The sequence below is a fragment of the Aethalodelphis obliquidens genome, unplaced genomic scaffold (genome assembly GCF_003676395.1).
Source record: "Aethalodelphis obliquidens isolate GAN/ISIS:26980383/991018 unplaced genomic scaffold, ASM367639v1 scaffold2, whole genome shotgun sequence".
Classification (NCBI taxonomy): Eukaryota; Metazoa; Chordata; class Mammalia; order Artiodactyla; family Delphinidae; genus Aethalodelphis; species Aethalodelphis obliquidens.
Window position 1 is genome coordinate 49,935,276 of NW_020837946.1, and position 22,894 is coordinate 49,958,169.

At 35.7% G+C, this 22,894-nt stretch overlaps 1 protein-coding gene across 1 annotated transcript in view; it reads left to right on the forward strand.

Annotated features, from left to right (window-relative positions):
• The first annotated feature begins 522 nt into the window (after positions 1-522).
• NCKAP1 (NCK associated protein 1) overlaps positions 523-22,894 on the forward strand; it is a 97,135-nt gene continuing 74,763 nt past the window's right edge. Inside the window, exons 1-2 of the mRNA XM_027126517.1 lie at positions 523-1,419; positions 17,293-17,403. Of these exons, the coding sequence (XP_026982318.1) occupies positions 1,312-1,419; positions 17,293-17,403 (219 nt within the window). The 5' untranslated portion in view covers positions 523-1,311. The remainder of the gene's footprint in view (positions 1,420-17,292; positions 17,404-22,894) is intronic.

The following is a 22,894-nucleotide window of genomic DNA, read 5'->3' on the forward strand; positions in this document are numbered from 1 at the left end:
TAAAAGATTAATATATCAGAGGAAATTAGGGCGAAAAAACCATCAGAACAGCTTGACTCCTCTTTGCTGGAATTCCTCACCCCAGTCAATGACATAAATCCTTAATTTTGCTCACTTTTGGAACCACATCTAATATATTTGACCAGAGGGAGTAGCCTTCGGGTGTGACTGGGAGGAAATTGATCAGGAAAAAAGAAAAGAGAGATGGAAAAGTAGAATGCTCTCAAGAAGGGGTGGGATTTGGGGTGGAGGCCAGAAAAAAAAATGGGACCGTTCCTTCATTCATTGAGCAAACATTTCTTTCTGCCTCCCACATGCCAGGGCCTCTTCTATTGGCGTCTTCTCCGGAAGGGTGATCCTCGTCGACAAATTCCAGATTCTGATTATCTCAGGAACTTGAGCTGCCCTCACTTCCGACCTCCTCTCTCACGAACTGCCTTGAGGCAGGAGAGTCGGGATGGGATGGGGAGGGAAAAAGAGGCGAGGCCCGCCTCGCAGAGCACATCTGCTGTGTTCAGCCGGGAACGTCTGTCAAGCAGTGGGAGGGAGAAGCGCATGGAGCCACCAGCCCACTCTCGGGAGAAACTCGCCAGAAAAACACCCGCCCTGCCCCCGCCCCACTCCTCCCCGCGGGCTTCTGGTGGTTTCTTTAGGGAGGTGGTGTGGAAAGGCAACTTTTGGGAACTTGAAGGAGAAGGGTGTGTGGCGAACAGAGAAACGTGACTTCATCAGGTTCCGACTTAGACTGCCCTGCCGGGCTCAGGGGCAGTGGGCGGGCCAGGCCGGGTCGAGACGGGTGTGGGGCCGAGGCCGCGTCCCGAGCGGCGGTAGCAGCGGAGCCGGGCGGGGAGGGCGAGGGCCCCCAGGCGCAGTTCTCTGTCCGGCCTCGCGGGGGCGCCGGCGCGGCCGATCAGGTGACCGAGCACTCGTCCCGGGCTGCGGGAAGCGGCCTCGTTCTCAGCCGCCGGAGACGACGCCGCCGCCGCCACACCTAGTGGAGGAGCCCGGGAAGGCGGCGCGGTGGGGGCTGGGGCGGAGAGCGCCGGGGGTGGGGACGGAAGGGCGGCGGGCGGAAGGCAGGAGGTTGCCGGGGCGCGGGCTGCTGAGGGGAAAGGGACCCCGAGGCGTCCGCCGCGGCTCGCTCTGTCACCGGCGCGGGTTAAAGGCGCGGGGGCCATGGGCGCGCTCCCCTGAGGCGGAGGTCGCGGGCGGGAGGGGAGGAGGCCCGACAGAGGTAGCTGCGGAGGCCGCGGTCCGGTGACTGGGCGCGAGGCGGCCGGCGGCGGCGGCGGCACCACCACCACCACCACCATGTCGCGCTCCGTGCTGCAGCCCAGTCAGCAGAAGCTGGCGGAGAAGCTCACCATCCTCAACGACCGGGGCGTCGGCATGCTCACCCGCCTCTACAACATCAAGAAGGTGCGCACGGGCCGGCGAGGCCGCGGCGGGGGCGGCGGGTGGGCTGAGGAGGGATGGAGAGCGGGGGAGGCCCGGGCGGTGGGGGCGGCGGGCGGCTCCCGGGACAGAAATCACCGCCTCGCGGCTGCAGGCCCGGCCGGGGTCGCCGGGATGCGCCGCGGCCTATTGCGGAGTCCCAGCGCCTCTCCTGCTGGCTCGCGGGCCGGCTAGGGGCGGAGAGGAGCCATTTCCCCGCTCCCAGCGGCCAGATCCGGCCGGCCCGGCGCGGGGTGAGGGGCGCCGCCGCCGCTCTCGCCCCCTCCTCGGCGCCCCGGCTCCCGGAACGGGCTCTACGGGAAAGAGAGGAGGGTGGGTGGGCGAGAGTCTAAGAGGGGGATAGGAAAACTTGGGTGTTCAATAACTGAGGTCGGATGGTAGGAACCTGGCGGAGATGGAAGCAGTTTTCTGTTTTGGGTTTGTTAAGTGTGGGAATGTGGGAAGGGAATGGCTAATCAGGATGAACCCCGCATCCCCTCCACTTTTGCCATTTTATTTTAGATTGCCAAATAAAAGCCATTAGAGAGCGTGTTGACGATTTGGAATTATTTCATTTTGAAGGTGGAGAGGAGGGGGAAGTGAGGGTGGAACCAGTTTTCTCCTGAAATACTTCTGGGTTGTGAGTCACTAGAACAGGAATAACAACCTTCTCTCCCTTCCCTCTTTACTCCTCCTCATCTTAGTTTTTCCAACCATGTCTGATAATACCAAAACATCATTTCTTAAAGTTCGGCGTCTATACAAAATAAAAACTGTGAATATGTTGCTATTACTGCTGATTTTATAGCGTATTCTGATAATTTGAGTAGATCTAGCTAATAGGCCCATTGAAAGTCTTTACGTGGCTTCAGCAGATTAAGGAATGAGGGGCTGAGTTGGAGTTAAGAAAAATAGATGTAAAGATAGAACAAATATTAATTTATCTTAGGAAAGAAAGACCAAAATCCTCTTTCTTTTAAGACAAAGTTAAAGTTTTAAATAATTTGATAAAGAGAAAGTTAAGATTTTTTGTGGCAATCTAGATCCTGACAGTTTCCAATGTGTATTTGATGTTATATCTTCGTAATTATTTTTGTTGGCTTTTTATTGCATCCTGAAGGTTTCTTTTTAGTTTAATCGTAGCAGTAGAGTTGTAGCCCTTGTGAATTAGGACTCCTGAAGAAAGAATATTTAAAAAAAATTCATACATGGGGTTGTGTAAAACTGACTTATTTGAACAATTTGATGTAGACACTGAATTCTAAAGGAGGAAAAACTGTCCTGGCTTAATAGTGGTAAATTTTGTGTAAAGATAGCTATGTTCCAGTCGCTTACCTGGACGTGAGGATTGGTTGACTTTAAACGCAGTGCAATCGGGATAGTAGCCTGTTCACTTTGTTACATTTTATGTGGCAGGAGCTCAGGGTCATTATAAAGAAGCCCTCTGCATTTACCAATGAGCCTTTGTTGTAAATTTATGTAAATTAGGAATAATTTAATTTTAGATAGTATTACTTATAGGTTGTATTGACCAGAACTTTTTTGTGAAATTATGCTCCTTAACAAACTTGGAAATTGGTTCCTATATGCCCTTTGTGCAAAAAACGAGCAAGTCAAACATTACTAAAAGTTTCTAGACATGTGGTATTGTGGTTAAAGGAAATGGTTATGATGGTTTCCAGAAGAGGAAGTGAGAGTAACATCAAAAGTGATTTGGGTATTTGGGCAAAATACCTTTTTTTAAAGCATTCATTGAACGTTTTTATGGCATAAATACAATCAAACTTTACATATTTCATCTTCATAAATGAAATAAGGTTGGACTAAATTCTAAGCATTTGAATGCTTATAATTCCAGTTCACTGCCTTTTCTCAAAAGCATATTTTTTTTTTCACTTCCTGTTTTGAGAAACTCCAGGCTCTTGTATTATTAAACTAGTAAAATTTAAAATGAGTTGAATGTGATCATTATATCCAAGTGGCTAATATTTTGAATTATTGAAATGTTATATTTCAGCACTTAACGCATTTATAATTTCTTGAGAAATATTTTTCTACCTTGCTTGATTGTGAGTTCTCTCTGGGTGGGGACAGTGTTACTTATTTTTGAATTACTGGTACTTAGGGTCCTACCTGGTCCATGAGGCCTTCAGTTAGGACTTGTTGAAAAGGATGAATACATTATGTATAGTATATTATATATATATGCAACATATATATGAATATGTGTATAATCTTGCTCTAGTTTTAATAGTAATAGCTTTTGCTCTGCTCTCCTTGTGTGATTTTGCATACACATACATCAGATGGATTTTGAATCTTTTGCCCTGTATAGAGTTGTCTGTAAAGGCTGGCATAGCTTCCTGGCTGGCTAGGATTGAAACATTTGTTCAAAAATCTTGCCAAAAAAGTGAGTGAGATCTGTTTACCATGTGTTTATAAGGTTCCTGCTGTTTACATTTTTATGACAGTATAAACCACATAATCTTTTCAATCTCTATCTCTTATACCTCAAAAAAAACTTCTACCGCATAATACGTGCCTGCCAGTCAATTATCACATTTTTATTAATGCATGTGTGCATTAGATTGTCTATCAGATCTGATTGCTCTGTTTCAATTGAAAGTCTGCAATGGCAATATTTTAGTGAGCATACACAGTGAAAAATACTTCAGTGACCTAAGTAAAATAACTTTTTAAGTTACTGTAATCAAGAGTAATAGGCTTTAATGCTTATTAAGGGAATGTAACATGGTTTCTGGAAAATGTTTTGCTTTTTTAAATAAAATTTCATCAATTGAAAATTTTTTGAGATCCTTATATGTACAGGTTATGAAAATTTTAAGGAATTTGTAGTCTAATCAGGGATGTAAGAACACATAAAGGAGGATTTTAGGAAAAAAAGGTGAAGGTGGTAGATAGTTTCACATTTAAATTTATTTGCATAATTAATTTTTTTAAAATTAAAAATATGTCTTCCCTTTTCTGGACCTAATAATACTACTCACTTATATAGTGATTTTTAACATTTTCAGGCTACTTTTATATCTGCTACTATGGCATGGCAGGCAGTGTGGTGGTGGAAATAAAGTGTACTGGGCCAGAAGTTAGGAGACCTGCCTTCCAATGTTTCAGTCTGTCTCTGAGAGATTTGTAATACTGGGTAGGTGTCTTGACTTCCCTGAGCTTCATTTTTCCTCATCTGTAAAATGGGGGGAAATTAACTGTGAAAGGAACACTAAAGTCTGTTCCAGCTCTGATTATGTTATCTTTCAAGTAGACATTAAGGCCTATTTTAAACAGGAACTGAGCTCAGTTTAGTTTTCCTTAATATAGGGATGGTAATGTGTGCTCTGCCTACTTTACAGAATTGTTTTTGTGAAGATAAAAGATAATAACAATGTGAAAACAGTTTAAAACTTCTCTGAATCTAAGATAGTATTTGTTTAGGAGTTTCAGTAACTTTTTGGGGCAACATTTGTTTCTCTGAAATAATTTACTACTGCTTAGCAAACACATATGCCGAAATTCCAACAGAAGACATTTTAGCTAACCTTAAAAATGTTTTTTTCTTGTTTACTCTTTCTTGTTTTTTCTATTTTTTCCTACACCATCACCAACATGAACTTGATAACAACGGATAACAAAAGGTATCAGTTAATACTTTCATATTTTTCATCTTGTTAAATTATTGCTTCAATTTTAAAGGATAGAAAAGGAGAAAAGACCTACCCAACTATTGCAAACTTCTTTTTAATGGTGTATTTTTGCAGGTTTCAATGTACTTTTACTTCTTTATTTGAGGAGTACTTTTTTCCCACAGTCTTCTCCCCGTGATTTTGGATGAATTTATTTCATGAGGAAAGAAATTAATAGAATAGTAGTGTAAAATTGCAAGTCTTTAGCTGGTATCTGCTTATCTAATGGAGGAAAAAAAATGTATGTGAAGGATGCAGTCGAGGTAAAGCGAGGGGAATCAGATTTAGTCTTCCCTTTCAGTGTTACGTTTCTCTTCATTTAGGGCCTTATTTTCTGTGTTGGTTGATCAGGAGCAGAAACATGTTCCAAAGATTGGGATTCTGGCAAGTTGTAGACTAATAAACATTGTTAGTATGCATAAGATTTTTTTCCCCAGGGAGATTTCATTATCAAGATCCTTAAACATGTTAAGAAGAAAACAGTCTCTTCATAAATCTGTATTTAAATAATATATATTTACATAAACAAATCCTACTACATCTGTAACTTTCAAGGAAGCTGCTTGTAAAAAATGAAGATTTGATAATTCTGTTTCTTGTTATGCTGGATGGTAGGCTGAGGAGATTAAGGTCACTGAAAAATTGCATAGGAAAAAAAATTATTTTTTTAAGTGGCAGGGGTAGATTATCCATCTTGTGTTTCCTTTGTGGAATTGTTAGATAACTTAAATATTAATTTTTTTAATGATTATAAAAGGAATACAGGTTTATTGTCAAAAACTCAAACATGACTTCAAAAATTCTCTGCCTGCTCATCTCCCACTTTTAAAAATAAGCTGTATATAGTTAAACAATTTTCTGTACAAATGCTGACATATGTGCATGCATATTTTGTATTATGATTCAATTAGGTTCTTTCCAAAAATAAAATTGAGGAAGCAGCATGGTACAGTTTATATATCAATGAAATTAGGGTTCTTAATCTATTGCTAGTATACTTATATTTTAAGAAAATTACAGGGATGGACATATTTATCTAGCTACATCCAATGTGTTAAAAATGAGTGGAGCCAGATGAGAAAGTGTGTCAGTGTTGAAAATTCTTGTCCTTAACTGGCTAGGATGATTAAAAATTTAATTTGTATTCTTTGATAATTTACTAGCAGTGTTACTGTTAAGTAAAATTCTAACAATAATTTCAGATCACGTTCAGTAGATGTATATTTTATGTGTTAGAACTAAATAGTTTTATCTCTTTATTGTTCAACAAAAATAAGGTGTAATAAAAGTAATGCTAGCTGCTATTTATTGAGACTCTATTATATGCTAAATTAAAAAAAATTTTTTTCTTCATAGATCTGTGATGTAGGTACCTATTCTATAGATAAAGCAATTGAATTTGGAGAATTAAATTTGCCCAATTCTTACTTTAAAAAATAAGAATTGGATTGGCACCTTTCTTTCTTAACCCCTAAGTCTGAGCTCTTAATTTATTCTTGCCATTAGATTTATAGTCATTAGTGAAATTTTCGTGGTAGACATAATTAGATTTTGAACACACAATAACCTTAAAGAAATATGCAGTTATATTACAGAAATAATTTTCCTCTTAGACTACTTTTGTATGAACTTTGTACGGATTTGTTATGAAAAGATCATTGAGATCATAATTATCAGTATACCAGTGATTATTAAAGACTTCTGTTTAGCTTCGTAATGTATTAAAATGAGAAATAGTTTAGAATTAGGAAATTTAAAATTCAGTTTATTAGCATTTTTGAGAACATGTATTTTGTATTTACATTTCATATTATATGCATTTTTCCTTTGTGATTATTTCTAATATTTAGTTCATGACATATTAAAATATACAAACTGAAAGGACTGACCATACAAGTAATACTAAGAAAACTAACAGGAAATTTTGCTTTAAACTGGGGGTAGAATATATATAAAGCAGGAAGGAAGGTGTAAGCTCAAAGAAACAGTGAAATAGCATTTATCTTCCTTAATTTTAAGGACGCATACAATCATTTCCTCATTGCAGATATTCTATCTTTAATTTTGAGATTTTAAATATACTTTTTCATTTTATATTTTGATTTCTGAAGTCAAATGGTAACAGTTTTTTCATTGAAAAACCCTGCATGAATTATAAGAAATGCAATTAAGAAAGTGTAACCAGTAAGTGTGTTTCTTTCTGTCTTGGAGTTTACAAAAATAGCAGTATTCTTTTCTATTCCCAAGGCATGTTTTTCTGTTGACTGTTTTTAATATTGTCTTTATTAGTAAATGTAAAATCTTAACTTTGATCCTATTAAAAATTTGCAGTACTGTAATTATTAGATTTTGATTTACTTAATCTGACAGTGATGAGAGAATCTCCTACTTAATCATTTCGTCACATACTATTGTACTGACATGTTTTACTTAAATAAGTTAATAAGCTCTTGAATTGTTAGTTTGTCTATGTTGTTCAATTCCACTTGCAGTGACATAAACATCTTCTTGAGAATTGAATGGTAATTAGTAACTTTTATTTGAATCTTTAACATTATTAATAATGAATTTTGAAATATATAATGGGTTAAAGGTTTCAAAGGAATCTCTTGTTTTAAGTAAAAGAGCCTGTACTGGAAAAACTTTCTTACTGCACAGTTGATTATTTTAGATATTTGACAGTAATAAACCTGTGTCTTTAAAACTATTTTATAAGTCACATGAACTATTCTTTTAGTCAGTACCAAAAACTGGGAGTTTCCTTTTCATTCATTCATTTACTCTTCATTTATTGAATGTCTTCCTGGACACTAGGGAAACAGATAAATTAAGATACAGTTTCCAATGCCAAGAAATTCATATTGTAGTGGGTGAGAGAGATGTATAGATAACTAACTAAAAAGCAGTGTTTAAGTGTGGTTGTGGGTGTCTTGAAAAGTGAGTTAAAGATTCCTGTCTGGGAGAGATGGGAACAAGAGTTAGTGACTTTTGTGCTTGGTTTTGAAGTACGAATAGAAACTTTAGCTGGGCAGTGACAGGGAGTAGCCAGCCAGTCATTATTCAAGATTTCAGACATTTTTTCAGTGGAGTATATAAAGATACAAAATATAAAGTTATAAAATCCCCTAGTAATATCTAATGTCCTTCTTGCTGGTATATAGCCTCTAAACTTCTCTGTTATTTTCCCATACTTGTAGCATATTCTGTGGGTTGAGAGGGCTAGATTCTAGGTAAAGCTCTGATCCTTTTTTTTTTTTTTTTTTTTTAACTTTGGACAAGTTGTTTAGTCTTTCTGAATTAGGGTTTCTTTATTTAGAAATTGAGGGGACCAGTGGTTCTTAGTCAGGGATACACAATATAATCATTTTAGAAGGTTTTTAAAAATACATATATCTGGGTCATGACCCAAACCTACTGAATAAGAAAAAGCCCCTGAAGTGGTTTTGATGTTAAGAACCACTAAAATAAGTAAAGTGTAACTTCTTAATACTTCTGATTTCTTTTTCTGATAATCGTTCGCTATAATGATTTAATTTTGTTTTTTGGGGATAACTAAATTTCTGTAATGCTAAGCTGCACGTAGACCCTATACTAGCAAAACCATCTATAGGGTACTTATTTGCTCTCAGCTTCTCTTATGCTTCAAGTTATATTTTTTGGTTTTCTAAGCCGTATTAGTCTTATTGATTCTAATTCTTGCAATCTTAGATATTCCAGTTTTCCCACATTTGTGGAATACTCTTTAATTAGCCTTGTAAGGTTGAGAATTAAATGAGTTAATTCACATAAAGTGCTAGTGTAGTGCCTGGCACAAGAGTAAGAAGTGAATAAATGTTAGCTATTAGTTCTACTTCTGGGGCTTGAAACATAGTGGACATTTACTAAGTGTTCATTTTTTTCTATTAACGCAGCTCAAGACCACCTTTAGGAAACATTTCTTAATTATTCCTTTTTACTGTCTGATATTATAGTTTGATATCTACTTACTGCTAATACAAAATAACTATTTGTACTTCAGAAGTATGTTTCTCAGCAGTCCTTTAAAGAGCAACTTCTTTAGAGTAGTAAAAATGTGGCCAGATATAACACTTTTAAAAAACTATAACAGAATGCCTTTGTTTATAAACTGAAATGTTTCTGTATATGAGAAGCTGAAAAATGTTTGAGAACAAGGACATAGACATCTTCTTGAGAATTGAATGGTAATTAGTAACTTTTATTTGAGTCATTAAAATGTTTAACAGTGAATTTTGAAATATATAATGCATTGAAATATTTCTTAAGTTTATGGTTTTCCCAGAACCTGTGCTTAGGAAACAGTAATCATAATTTATATACCTTTAAATCTGCTACTGTTGACTCTAATTAAGAGGTAATGTATAAAATTACATTAATTCTAAAGCATTTCTAATAATTTCAGTATACTTTCCTATCAAGCTTCTTAATCCAAACTGTAGAAGTGGGTTACTTCTTTTTCCTTCCTTTTTTTTTTTTCACCTACCCCAGCTCAAGGGGGAAATTGAAAGCAGATTGGTTGGGCAAAATATAGGTGATACAAATGAGGGGAAAAAATGGAAAATTAATCAGTAATAATAGAATTTGAAGCTTGTTTTGGTCTTGATAGATTTTCCAATACTTACTGGAAAATTTCACACCGTATTTCATTATTTTTAAAATTAGAAAATAAAAGAATTATACACAAGTTCCTTTTATGGTCCATGATCTTATTGGGTCCATTTTTCCTCTAGGCATTAATTTCAATTTGCTGAAGACTCAAGGGAGAATCTTTGTCCCTTTATGCCTTCAATTTTGCAAAGCCTGCTTTAAAACAGGTTTATTATTTCTTGTTTATTGAGTAAAAGTTAAATTCCTCTTTCTAGCATAAATTGGTTACATTTTGTATTTTTCTCCTCTTTCCTGATATGATTCAGATGAGGTTAATTTCTTTCCTATGCTCTCAAAAATAGCATTCTCACTCTGATCCCTGGGATTTTGTTCATGGTCTTTTCAATTAAGTTATTATATTAAAAGAAATCGTTTTGTTCTGTAGTATTTTGGCAAAGGAATGTGTTTTATTGCTGAGTTAGACTAGAAATTAAAAAATAAAACTTATTGAAATCATAGGAATTTTCCTTTAATAGTGATTACTCCAATAAAAGTTTTGAGCAGCTGAGGTATTGAAAGAAGGGAACTTTTTTTTTTTTTTTTTTTTTTTTGGCTGTACGCGGGCCTCTCACTGCTGTTGCCTCTCCCGTTGCGGAGTACAGGCTCCGGACGCGCAGGCTCAGCGGCCATGGCTCACGGGCCTAGCTGCTCCGCGGCATGTGGGATCTTCCCGGAGCAGGGCACGAACCCGTGTCCCCTGCATCGGCAGGCGGACTCTCAACCACTGCGCCACCAGGGAAGCCCTGGAACTATTTTTGTATACATTTTTGGGAGCATATATTTTTATTTTTTAAATTTATGTATTTTTAATTAATTTTTTGGAGTATAGTTGATTTACAATATTGTGTTAGTTTCTGCTGTAGAGCAAAGTGAATCAGTTTTACATACACATACATCCACTCTTTTTTAGATTCTTTTCCCGTATAGGTTATTACAGAGTATTGAGTAAAGTTCCCTGTGCTATACAGTAGGTTCTTTTTAGTTATTTATTTTTTATATAGTAGTGTGTATATGTCAATCCCAGTCTCCCAATTTATCCCTCCCTCCTTTCCCCCTTGGTAACCATAACTTTGTTTTCTACATCTGTGACTTTCTGTTTTGTAAATAGGTTCATTTGTACCATTTTTTTAGATTCCACATATAAGCGATACATCTTTGATATCATATGATATGATATCATATCTTTGTCTTACTTCACTCAGTATGACAGTCTCTGGGTCCATCCATGTCACTGCAAATGGCATTATTTTGTTCATTTTATGACTGAGTAATATTCCATCGTATATATGTACCACTTCTTTAACCATTCCTCTGTTGATGGACACTTAGGTTGCTTCTATGTTCTGGCTATGGTGAGTAGTGCTGCAGTGAACATTGCAGTGCATGTATCTTTTTGAATTATGGTTTTCTCCGGATATATGTGCAGGAGTGGGATTGCTAGATCGTATGGTAGCTCTGTTTTTAGTTTTTCAAGGAACCTCCATACTGTTCTCCATAGTGTATGTACCAATTGACATTCCCACCAACAGTGTAGGAGGGTTCCCTTTTCTCCACACCCTCTCTAGCATTTATTGTTTGTAGATTTTTTGATGATGGCCATTCTGACTGGTGTGAGGTGATACCTCATTGTAGTTTTGATTTGCATTTCTCAATTAGTGATGTACAGCATCTTTTCCTGTGCTTTTTGGCCATCTGTATGTCTTCTTTGGAGAAATGTCTGTTTCGATCTTCTGCCCATTTTTTGATTGGGTTTTGTGTTTTTGATATTGAGCTGGGAGCATATGTTTTTATTTTTATTTATTTTTTTAAAAAATTATTTATATATCTATTTATATCTTTGGCCGTGTTGGGTCTTTGTTACTGCACGTGGGCTTTCTCTTGTTGCGACAAGCAGAGATTACTCTTCATTGCTCTGCGCAGGCTTCTCATTGCAGTGACTTCTCTTGTTGCGGAGCATGGGCTCTAGGCACGCAGGCTTCAGTAGTTGCAGCACGCGGGCTCAGCAGTCGCAGCATGTGGGCTTCAGTAGTTGCAGCGTGCAGGCTCAGTAGTTGTGGTGCACGGGCTTAGTTGCTCCGCAGCATGTGGGATCTTCCTGGACCAGGACTCAAACCTGTGTCCCCTGCATTGGCAGGCAGATCCTTAACCACTGTGCCACGAGGGAAGTCCATGGGAGCATATGTTTTTATTTATTTATTTATATTATTATTATTATTTAAATTTATTTTATTTTTTGGCCGTGTTGGGTCTTCGTTGCTGTGCATGGGCTTTCTCTAGTTGCGGCGAGCAGGGACTGCTCTTCGTTGCGGTGCGTGGGCTTCTCGTTGTGGTGGCTTCCCTTGTTGCGGAGCACGGGCTCTAGGTGCGCGGCTTCAGTAGTTGTGGCGTGTGGGCTCAGTAGTTGTGGCGCACGGGCTTAGTTGCTCTGCGGCATGTGGGATCTTCCTGGACCAGGGCTTGAACCCGTGTCCCCTGCATTGGCAGGTGGATTCTTAACCACTGTGCCACCAGGGAAGTTGAAGCATATGTTTTTAAATAAGTGTTTTTAGTGTTTTGGAATCTTTGGGTACTCAGAGTAACTGTAAAACCCTGAGCAAGTCACTGAATTTCAGATGCTCCTTTCCTCTCTGTTGAGTGATGGTTTAGATAATTTCTAAACCAAGGTGTTTTGCACGCAACAGCTACCCAGTAAATGTTCCTTTTACTCTCTACTCTTGTGTCTTTATTGTTTTCCTTTTTAATGATTGTTGCTTAATCTCTTATGAATAGAGAGAGGACTATCTCTATCTATATATTTTTTTAACATTGTGGTAAGGCAGTTTTTGAAAAACTACGTAACATTAACCATATGAAGTTAAGCTGTGGTACGTAATCTATATTGAGACAATCTGAGGAAAGGCCTTGGGAAGGAATTTTGGTGGTAGATTGGCAGAAAGATTTGTTTTAAAGTCATATTTAAAATTACATAAAGTCTGATCTTGAGGTTTCTAATCAAAGATGTTTATTTTGTGCCCCTAATAGAATATTATGTGGTTCTTTGAAACATCTTTGTTCTTTATTTTGGGTAATAATGTTATATTTGTGTTTTGTGAAAAAACGAATTAGGAAATACTGAATTGACAATACTGACATTGAATTGGTTACATGGAAAATCTTATTTTGATAATTGGGAACTCACTATAGATATCCAGGTGTTTTGAAAAGTTTTACTTAAAAAAATAGAATTGTTTAAAAGTTATAAGTACTTGTGGGCCAGGCACCTGAAATAAGTACTTTATGTGCATTTTGTCTTTAAAAAATCTGAACAGTCTACCCTATGAAGTAGGTAATAATAGTATCCTCAGTTTATGGGTTAGAGTACTGAGGCTTAGGTTAAGCAGCTTGCCTAAGGTCATATGGGTTGTGATCCACTTAGAGACAAGAGTTGTTAATTATTATGTTTAACAGTATTTCCTTTAACACTTGTGTAATTTTATCTGCCACATTAGTCTTAACTTTGTTGAATTTAAAGATAATTAGAATATTCATGGGAAATAAAGTTCCAATTCTGAAAACTGGAAATTTAAGTATATAAATATTTAAATTTGCTTTAGATCTTCTGGGATTTTAAATTATAGTATTTTATGCATTATGAAATCATGCTGAGTCAAGATAAAGTAAAACATAAGGTTTTAGTGTGGTGCTTTTTAAAAAAATTCTGTAGTTCAGATATAGTTTCCTTTTTGTCTGGTGAAATAGCCCTTTTAGCCAGTTATGCAAAAAACTTTTTATTGTAGGGCTATTAAGATTCAGGGGTTTAGACACAGTTTTGCCCTCTACTCACCTTTTCTTTTTTTGGGGGTGGGGGGCAGGGGCGGCGGTTTGCAGGTTAGAAGTACTCAAGAGTTTTATTTAATTGAATTGGTAATTTATTAAACCTTTTGATTCAATCTTTTTGGTAGCGTTTCTGGAATGTATTAGTCTAAAATGAATTGATAACTATAGTAGTCTATATCATTTTCTTAAATCTGCTATTTCAAAGGGCGTTACTTTTAAGAATGAAAGATTAATTTTGTGTAATATTGTTATTGCAGTAAGATAGGGTTTTAGGTGTATCAAGTGCAGGCTGTGTTCTTAAAATATAAGTTGTTATCTTATGATTCCTTTGTCCTCAATGTCATCAAAATGAAATTTTTGAGTTAGAGTGGGAAAGAAGATTAATCTTTATAAAACAAGACATGTGGTTAGTTGGAATTTTGCTGTACTCTTTCAGTATAGTAGGACATTCTTCTTAACTAAATTATTCAGTATGGCTCTTTGCCAAGATGTACTTACCTAGATGACCTTGGGCAAGTTACTTAACCTAAGCCTCAGTATTCTAACCCATAAACTGAGGATACTGTTATTACCTAGGTACTTTTAGTAGGGTTTTATTTTTTTCTTGCACTTTTTTTGGCCAGAGTATTTGCAAGTGTCTGTATGGGTGTTAAGTAAATAAATCAAGTAGGTTGATTTCAGAAAAAAATAAAATGTGCCTAGTACTTCCGTATAGTGTCTATTAATCTTATATTTTTTATTGGCCTTTTTTGAGTGCTTGTGGTATACCAGATACCTTTAAGAATTCTGCTCATGTACACACATACAGACACTCATGTAATGGGTTTAAAACCTTTTTGTGTACATTGTAATTATTATCACGTAATTAACAGATGAAGAACCTGAGGCACAGAAAATCACTTGGTTATATTACAGTTAGGAGCCAGGATTTGAACATGGACAGCCTATATCCATGTTTTTAACTACTAGGCTAATCTTTTTCTATAAGTAAAACAAATATAGTATGTTTAGACTTGGAGTAAATAAAGAAATAAGTGATTGGGGGAAGGAGTTGTAGTCATTATTACTAGTTCTGTATACTCTGATAAAGACTATTCTGTGGTTACTATTCATATGAGACTTTTACTTAGGTAATTATAATTATAGCTATTATTAACAACAGTTAACATTTTTAGAGCACTATGTGCCAGTCCTTTTGCTAAATACTGTACATAGCTTATCTGTCTTTTAATCCTCATAATTAACTCTATGAGGTAAGTACTGATGTCCCCATTTACACGTGAAGAAACTGAGATTAGGAGATGTTATGTAATATAGTCAAGGTTCGATGGATAGTAAGTGATGAAAATTGAAATTCAGCCAGTCTTATTCCAGAGTCTGTATTTTTAATCTTTATGGCATACTGCCTCCCAGTGTAGTTTGTTTAGTTATGGCTCACTGAGTAGTGTGGAAAAAGATAAATTAATTCCAAGGAAAGACTATATAACCATTTATTTTTCCATGAAATTCCATTCTTTATGTTTTCAGTGTAATAAGGAAGAGCCATTCATATATAGATATATGTTTAATTACTTGATTAAATTCTTACATAATTTGTGATCATTGGAAATGGGTGTGATAGTCTATCATATTTTCATTTGTTGATTGCACTAATATTGTTAGGATGGATAACTGAATTTTTAAGTAATTAGAGTATGAAAGATAATACATATCATTTAAAAAGAATTTGGAATCACTTTGGGATTCTTCACGGCCTCAGGCATGTTTATGAAAGTTGCTTTTCATTTTATCATTGATATAAGGAAATGCTAATATGTAACTATTTCTATTGGGACAAATTCTTAGTTATGTGGTTCTTAGTTATTCTTTATAGTATAATATTTTTGGGGGAAGTAGATTAATTGGAAGATTAATTTATGAGAAATAATATTTTAAGCAAATGATAGTCTGAGGAAAAGTCAGATATATTTTAATATTTATGATGTTGAAATGGAATTTACAAAATAGCCTCTTATTGGTGTGGTTAAGGATTACAAAGTTCTAAATTTCTTATCTAATTATGTTTGAGAATTAAGATAATTCTTATTGCATTCCTATTTCTATTTGGAAAATATAGGAATGTTTGCATTGATTTTTATACTTTGGCTTGGAAAGGAGTTAGTTGATATTTGAAAAATAGTTTTAATTTGAGCTGAAGTGCAAAAGTCATCCAATAACGATTTATTTTTATTCTTGGCTACCGTTTCTTTTTAAGGTATGTAAAATTTCACTGATGGTTTTGTTCCTGTTTTTATAGTTGCATGTAGTCTTTATTTTTCCTTCTAGTATTATTTTAAGTTGATTTAGAAAGAGCACCAAGAAAGTGACATGGTTGTACACCTACACAGTAGTATTTAAATATATATAAATAATATAAACTCTATAAATCTATTGTATACTAAAACTTGCTACTTAAAATACCTTTAAAATTATAGCACCATACAGTTCTCATCTTGTTTTGTTATTCATAGTCTGCAGTGCATAAGTTCTCTACTGAAACGTGTGTCATAGTTTGACAATCATTGTTTACAAGTAATTTTCTCTCTTTTTATTACAATGCTTCCCCAGCAAGGACAAGTTTGGAAGGTTTGCAAAGCTTTTCACCTTCCCTCTGCCCGCTTGCCCGCTTTCAGATCAGTTTCATGTTTCATAACTTCTCTTTCTGCAATCCACAACATAGCCATAGTGAATGATGAAAAAACATTAAATTGCAAAACTGTATTTCTTCACACATAATAGTTAACTTTTCAAAGGACACATCCTCTTTAAAATGCAATAAAAAGAAGTTAAGTAAGAATGTTATAATTTTAGTAATTCCCTAAGAAATAGCATCTCACTAGAAAGCAGTTAATTAAATGTCACAGAATGAAACTGAACAGTATTGAAGATTATTCTGTATTGCTCATAGTTCAGATAAAAAGTTCTTTCTAATAATAATACCTTACATTTGTACAATGATTTACAGTTTACTAGAGAGAATGCTGTACTGCTGATGTGGTCAAAATGTAAACATTTCCATTTGTTCTGTGTTTAAGAGATATAGAATAGGTATAGATTTCATTGTTTGAAGTGCTGCTGGTATGATGGAAACCAATGTTGTAACTCAGATGTTCAGAGGAACAGGCAACACAGCTTTAGTGCTGTAAAGACAATTTTAGCAGCTTCCAGTTCTTTTGAACTAGGGCTCTTGTATTAAAATGTTTAAAGTGAATGAGGAAAACATTTTGGAAGAGACATTTAAACATAAGCTTTTATTATATAACACGTAGAAAGAAACATTTCCAGTACTCTACTGAATATTTAATTTTGTAATATTTTAATAGCTTCAAATGAATACAATCCTACCTCAAACCAAGAATTTCTTTTTCTTTTTCTTTTTTTTTAGGTTTGAGCTTTTTCCTTCACTGCTGTTCTGCGCTAACTGCTTTGAAACTTTCCATGCATTTTTTTCAGTAGAAGAACATCTCTGTACTGTCTCCCATTGCATATTTCAGCTGTGACAATCCCTGCACTTTGCCTATTCATTTTGTCACCTGCTCACCAAAAACAAATATCTCCTTAATTTCTGATTACAGATTTGCTATTATTCCTTGGTTTTAGAAGAAGGATGCATTTCACTTTTATTACTGTTGTTTTATAGGCTTGTGGAGACCCCAAGGCAAAACCATCCTACCTTATTGACAAAAACCTGGAATCTGCTGTGAAATTCATAGTCAGAAAATTCCCTGCTGTAGAAACCCGCAACAACAATGTAAGTCATTTAAATTTTTATATTACTTGATTTTAGCCATCTGTATTGGAAGTAGTGGTCAGTATAATGCTTGAAGTAGCTGTTATTTATCTACTTTATATTTAGACATACAAATTGCATACATTGATTAAGGGCTTTTAGAGATAATATTCTTATCTCTAAACTGGAAAAAAAATGAGCTACATTGCCATTTTATTATAGAAAACATAAGATCTTAATTTCTTATATACACTTATTACCTTTCAAATTGCAACAAAGAGTAAGGTAATAGATACATGTGTATTTCAAATATTTGCATGACTAGTTGGGGAGTGTTTTCTTATAGTCATAGACTTAACTGTCTTGAAGTTAGAAAATGTCTTCATAGGGCTTGTATTGTTTTTAGTAATTAGCTGTGTTTAGCTTTAAAATGTATTTGTTTCTCTAGTTTTTTTATAATTGAGAAAAACATTTTTGAAAAATAATATAACAAGCTGATGGTGTTAGGATCTTTATTATCCCATATTACTTTTCTCTGATGGGAAAATTTTTCATAGTACTCTATTGAAATATTTAGTCTTCCCAATATGTTCACATATCTTTTGGTAATTACTTATAATAACTGCTATGAATAACTAATTTTAGGAAATTGGAGTTATTTTTCACCTTGCTGTGGCCTTTTCATTTAAATTTTGTTGACTTGGAGTCTTTCTGCATGTCTTCTCTTTTTCCTTTATTTTTTTCTTTGATAGTCTTATGTTATAATTCTTGCTATCTCTTTTTCTTAATGTACAAACTTAGTCTAGAAATTTCCTCTTACATGTGATTTCCCTACTTCTAAGAAGCTCTGCTTAAGAAATATTTTGTCATCTTTTGGTTTCCTCAAATCATGTATGTTCATTGAAGATTTGTATTAGCCTGTTGATTCATCTTTCACTTAAAAATATTTTAATATAGAGGAAAAATACCAGTCACAATTAACAAAATACATCTGATAAAGTGCTTTTTAAAGAATTAATTTTAAAAAGTTTTTATGTTTTTTGTGAGTATGGGTTAATAGAAGTCTTTCTTTGTTTCACAGAAGATTGTGTTTTATCATTGGTATATTAGGGTATCACAATTAGTTCCTGATTACAAGTGAGTGATTCAAAGCACATATCCTTAAGAACACTGTTATTTGTGTGGAGAACTCTTTTTTAGTTATTGACATTAATTAGCTAACTCATCTGAGAGATTATGTACTCACTCTAAATTAAAGAGATTTTATAATAAAATCTGTCTTATGTTTAATTTCATATACACTTCTCTTTTTCATGGCTCAAAATCTCTGTGATATGAGCTCTTCAGAGAATCTTTTCAGTTTAATTTATATACATATATATGTAAATTTCTGTGTGAGAATGAGCATTTTCTTAGAAAATTAGCAAGATCTGATTAAATATATATTCACTGTTTCATAACAGTAAAATTTTTTGTTAAAGAATAAATAGAGAATCTTTGTTCTTGATTTGCTGGGCAAGCTGTTTACAATAATGCTGTTGGGGGGTTTTTTTTGCTTGTTTGTTTTTTAATACTTTTACTTACCTTTTTAACTTTTGCAGTACAAAATTGATTTTTTAAATAACAGCTTTATTGCAATATGATTTACATAGCATGCAGTTCACCCATTTAAATTATACAATTCAGTGGGTTTTAGTATCTCCACACAGTTGTGCATCCAATGCCACAATCAATTTTAGAACATTTTCATCATCCCCCTAAGAAAGTCCAGACCCAGTAGCAGTCACTCCTGCCAACATCCATCCTCCCCTGCCCCCAACCCTAGGCAAACATGAATCTGCTTTCTGTATGCCTGCCTATCCTGGAGATTTTATATAGAGTCAAATAACATGTCTTTTTTGACTGGCTTCTTTCACTTAGTGTAATGTTTTCAGTCTATTCAAGTTGTAGCATGTATCAGTACTTCATTTCTTTTTATTGCCAAAAAATATTCCATTGTGTGGGCATATCACATTTTATTTATCCATTCATCAGTTGATGAATGCTTGAGTTGTTTCTGCTTGACTATTATGAATAATGCTGCTACGAATATTTGTGTAAAAGTTATGTGGACATACGTTTTTTATTTCTCTTGGATATATACCTAGGAGTGGAATTGCTGGGTCATGTGATAATTCTATGTTTAACCTATAAAATCAATTATACAACGTTGTTGAATGTTATGACTACTTGTAGAATGTACTCTGGTTGTTTTGTTTGCAAAGTCTGAGTTCTGTCATATGGTCTTTACAACTATTCTATGTAATGCTATTCTTTTCTTTTTTTTAACCTCCTGAAGCACTGCGTAGTTTTTGAGTATTTGTGAAGTTTTGTGATCTTATTTTGATTTGGGCCTGCTGAAATCCTTTGAGAAGTTCCTAGCCAGTTTAGGTTAGGAAATGAGAAGTGAGGAGTTTAGTTTTATTGTTATATTTAATTCTAGAGAAATAGTTAATAGAAGCTTAAGGACAGGGAATGACAGTAGCATCTCGTATTGATAGGAGCTTGCAGATTTCTGGCTACTAAAGCACACTGAAGAAATAGTATTGATATCACAGTTGGTTTTTTTCTTTCTTATTCCTTACTCTTTTCTTATTCTTTGGGCCATTGTATAAATATGTGCTTCAGAACATGCTTACTTTATCTCAGGGATCAAGAAGATTACTGGTTAGCACTTTTTTGTTTTGATTTATGTTATACAAGCACCACTTGTCCCCAATTTCAGAAAAGGCAGTCACGAAAATTAAGATTTTTTCAGTGAAAAATTCAGCAAAATTTTTGCTTTCAAGTTTCTAAAATAGATCCTTACAAAAAAGCCAGTCTTGGGCTTCCCTGGTGGTGCAGTGGTTGAAAGTCCGCCTGCCGATGCAGGGGACACGGGTTCGTGCCCCAGTCTGGGAAGATCCTACATGCCGCAGAGTGGCTGGGCCTGTGAGCCATGTTCGCTGAGCCTGTGCTCCGCAGCGGGAGAGGCCACAACAGTGAGAGGCCCGCGTGCCGCAAAAAAAAAAAAAAAAAAAATGTTGATTTTTGATTGTTTCTTTAGTAACTGCTCCTGCTTCCAGCTCCTATACTTCGAAATCCAGTAGAAGCTGGGAGCACATAGATATCTAGTATACAATGAAGGAAGGCAGTGCCGACTAATAGCAGGATTGGTTCCTAACATGGCTTCAGTAAGTGATGATGTTGCACTCTGTCGAGTCACTTTTACTGTCTTGCTTAGGCCTCTTTGTGACCAGTTATAAACTTACAAACTTTCCCCCCCAATTCTGGACTTAGGGAGAGTCTGTACCAAGGAATGTGATTCTGCTTTTTTCCTGGGTCATGGTGTTGAACTAAATGCCCTATACGCTTCAAAGCAGCTTGATTAAGTAAAATTCATATGAATAAAAGCCATCCAGTTTTATAATTATAACAGACACTTAATTGAGTGTCTAATATGTGCCAGGCTATATATTTTAATAGACTTTATAGACTTTCTTATTTAGTTTAGATTAAGGAAAGCGGTTCTGAGTTGAGAGATTATCTAATTTGCCTATAACATGATATCTTCCATTATTTTGAAAGTGTAACTGTCAAATGGATTTATGATTTGTTTCTCATAGGTTTCTTATGAGCATATAGAGGGAAATCTGTTATTTCCCTGGATGGAGAAAATAGTAGAAACTCCTTATTTTATCAACAGGTAAAAATTGTTTTGCCCAAGAAATCCTAAAAGCTAATATTCAGGTGTATGTTAAAACTTTTCTTAAGAAATTTTTTTTTCTAAAAGTTAGAAAACTTAATTTCCCTTCCCCTTTCTTCCTACACAGTAAAAGTATCTGGCACAAAAGTGTCATTATGGGATTTTCCTCTTTATTGTCCATTTTAGTACAAAATTTTGGACTTGATTCCCAAATTAAGGGGGAAATGATATAAATTACTGTCCTGTATATGTTAAATTAGATCTTAATGCCCTAAGAATGAAGACATTGTGAGTAGAGTGGCACAATAATAATATAGGGATTCTGGACTTAGATACAGGCCATTATTGAAATAATTTGAAATTAAGCTTTCAGACTTAGAGGAGTATTTTGTATTATAGATATTGTTTATTTCCTCTTTCAAGGAGCACAGTATTACAAATACTATGCAATTATATTTTTTATTTAAGTAGCTTACAACTGTCACTCAAGGCAAGACAAAATAAAGCAACTCTAAAGGTGTCGTCATTGCAGTAAGGTTTGTTCAGAGATACAGCATTAGAGTCTGTTTTTAGACACCATTTTATCCCTAGTGCTTGGCAGATAAGAGGCACTAAATAATGATGAGTGAATGAACCTAACTGATATGATTTAATTTAGCTAACTTTCATTTATTCAAACATTGTCTTAGAACTATGTCAGGATTCAGACTTACCAACACTTTTTTAAAAAACTTCATTATGTTATTAGCTATAAAAATAACTGTACTTTTTATTTTTAGTGGAGTCCCAGCTTCCTGAAAACATAAATGTGTTTTGGGGGTGGGGTGATGGTATTGGGGATGGGGATGGGGATGGGGAGGCTCTTGACACATGCACTGTGGTTTAGTCAGGAGTCAGAAAGAAAGGGTAAGAAAACTTACTCGTTCCTAGTCTCTAAATGGGCATTACTTGTCTTATCATGGCTTCCATTATGATGGTAGTATACTGGTTAAGAGGATGGACAACAAACCAGAATTTGAATTTTGGTCTTTCCACTTGGCTGAATAATATTGGACAGATCATTCAACATCTTAAGGTCTCTTTGTGCTTATCTCTAAAGTGGTGATAGGAACTTTCCTAGTGGACAGTGGTTAAGAATCCGCCTGCCAATGCAGGGAACACGGGTTCGAGTCCTGGTACAAGAAGATCCCATATGCTGCAGAGCAACTAAGCCCATGCGCCAGAATGACTGACCTTGCGCTCTAGAGCCTGTGAGCCACAACTGCTGAGCCCGCATGCCACAACTACTGAAGCCCGTGCACCTAGAGCCTGTGCTCTGCAACAAGAGAAGCCACCGCAATGAGAAGCCTGCGCACCGCAACGAAGAGTAGCCCCTGCTTGCCGCAACTAGAGAAAGCCCGCGCACAGCAACGAAGACCCAGCACTGCCAGAAATTAAATAAATTGATTAATTAATCTAATTAAAAATAGATTAAAAATAAATAAATGGTGATAATTCCAATCTTAAGAAGCAGTTTAATATCTCCTAAAGCACTTAGCAGATTTGTGTAACAAATTACTTTTGAAAAATGGAAGCTGTTATTTATATTACTTCTCTGACTTTTTGGTCTACTTTACTGGCTTTTCTTCTAGCAGCTCTTTCAACGTGGGTATTTCTAAATGACCTTTTTTTTCACACCCTGCAGTATATATGTATGAAAACATTTTACTTCCATGGCTTCAACTAAGTAATATACTATCAACTAAGTAATATACTAGATAGTATACTATCTAGTAATATACTATCTGT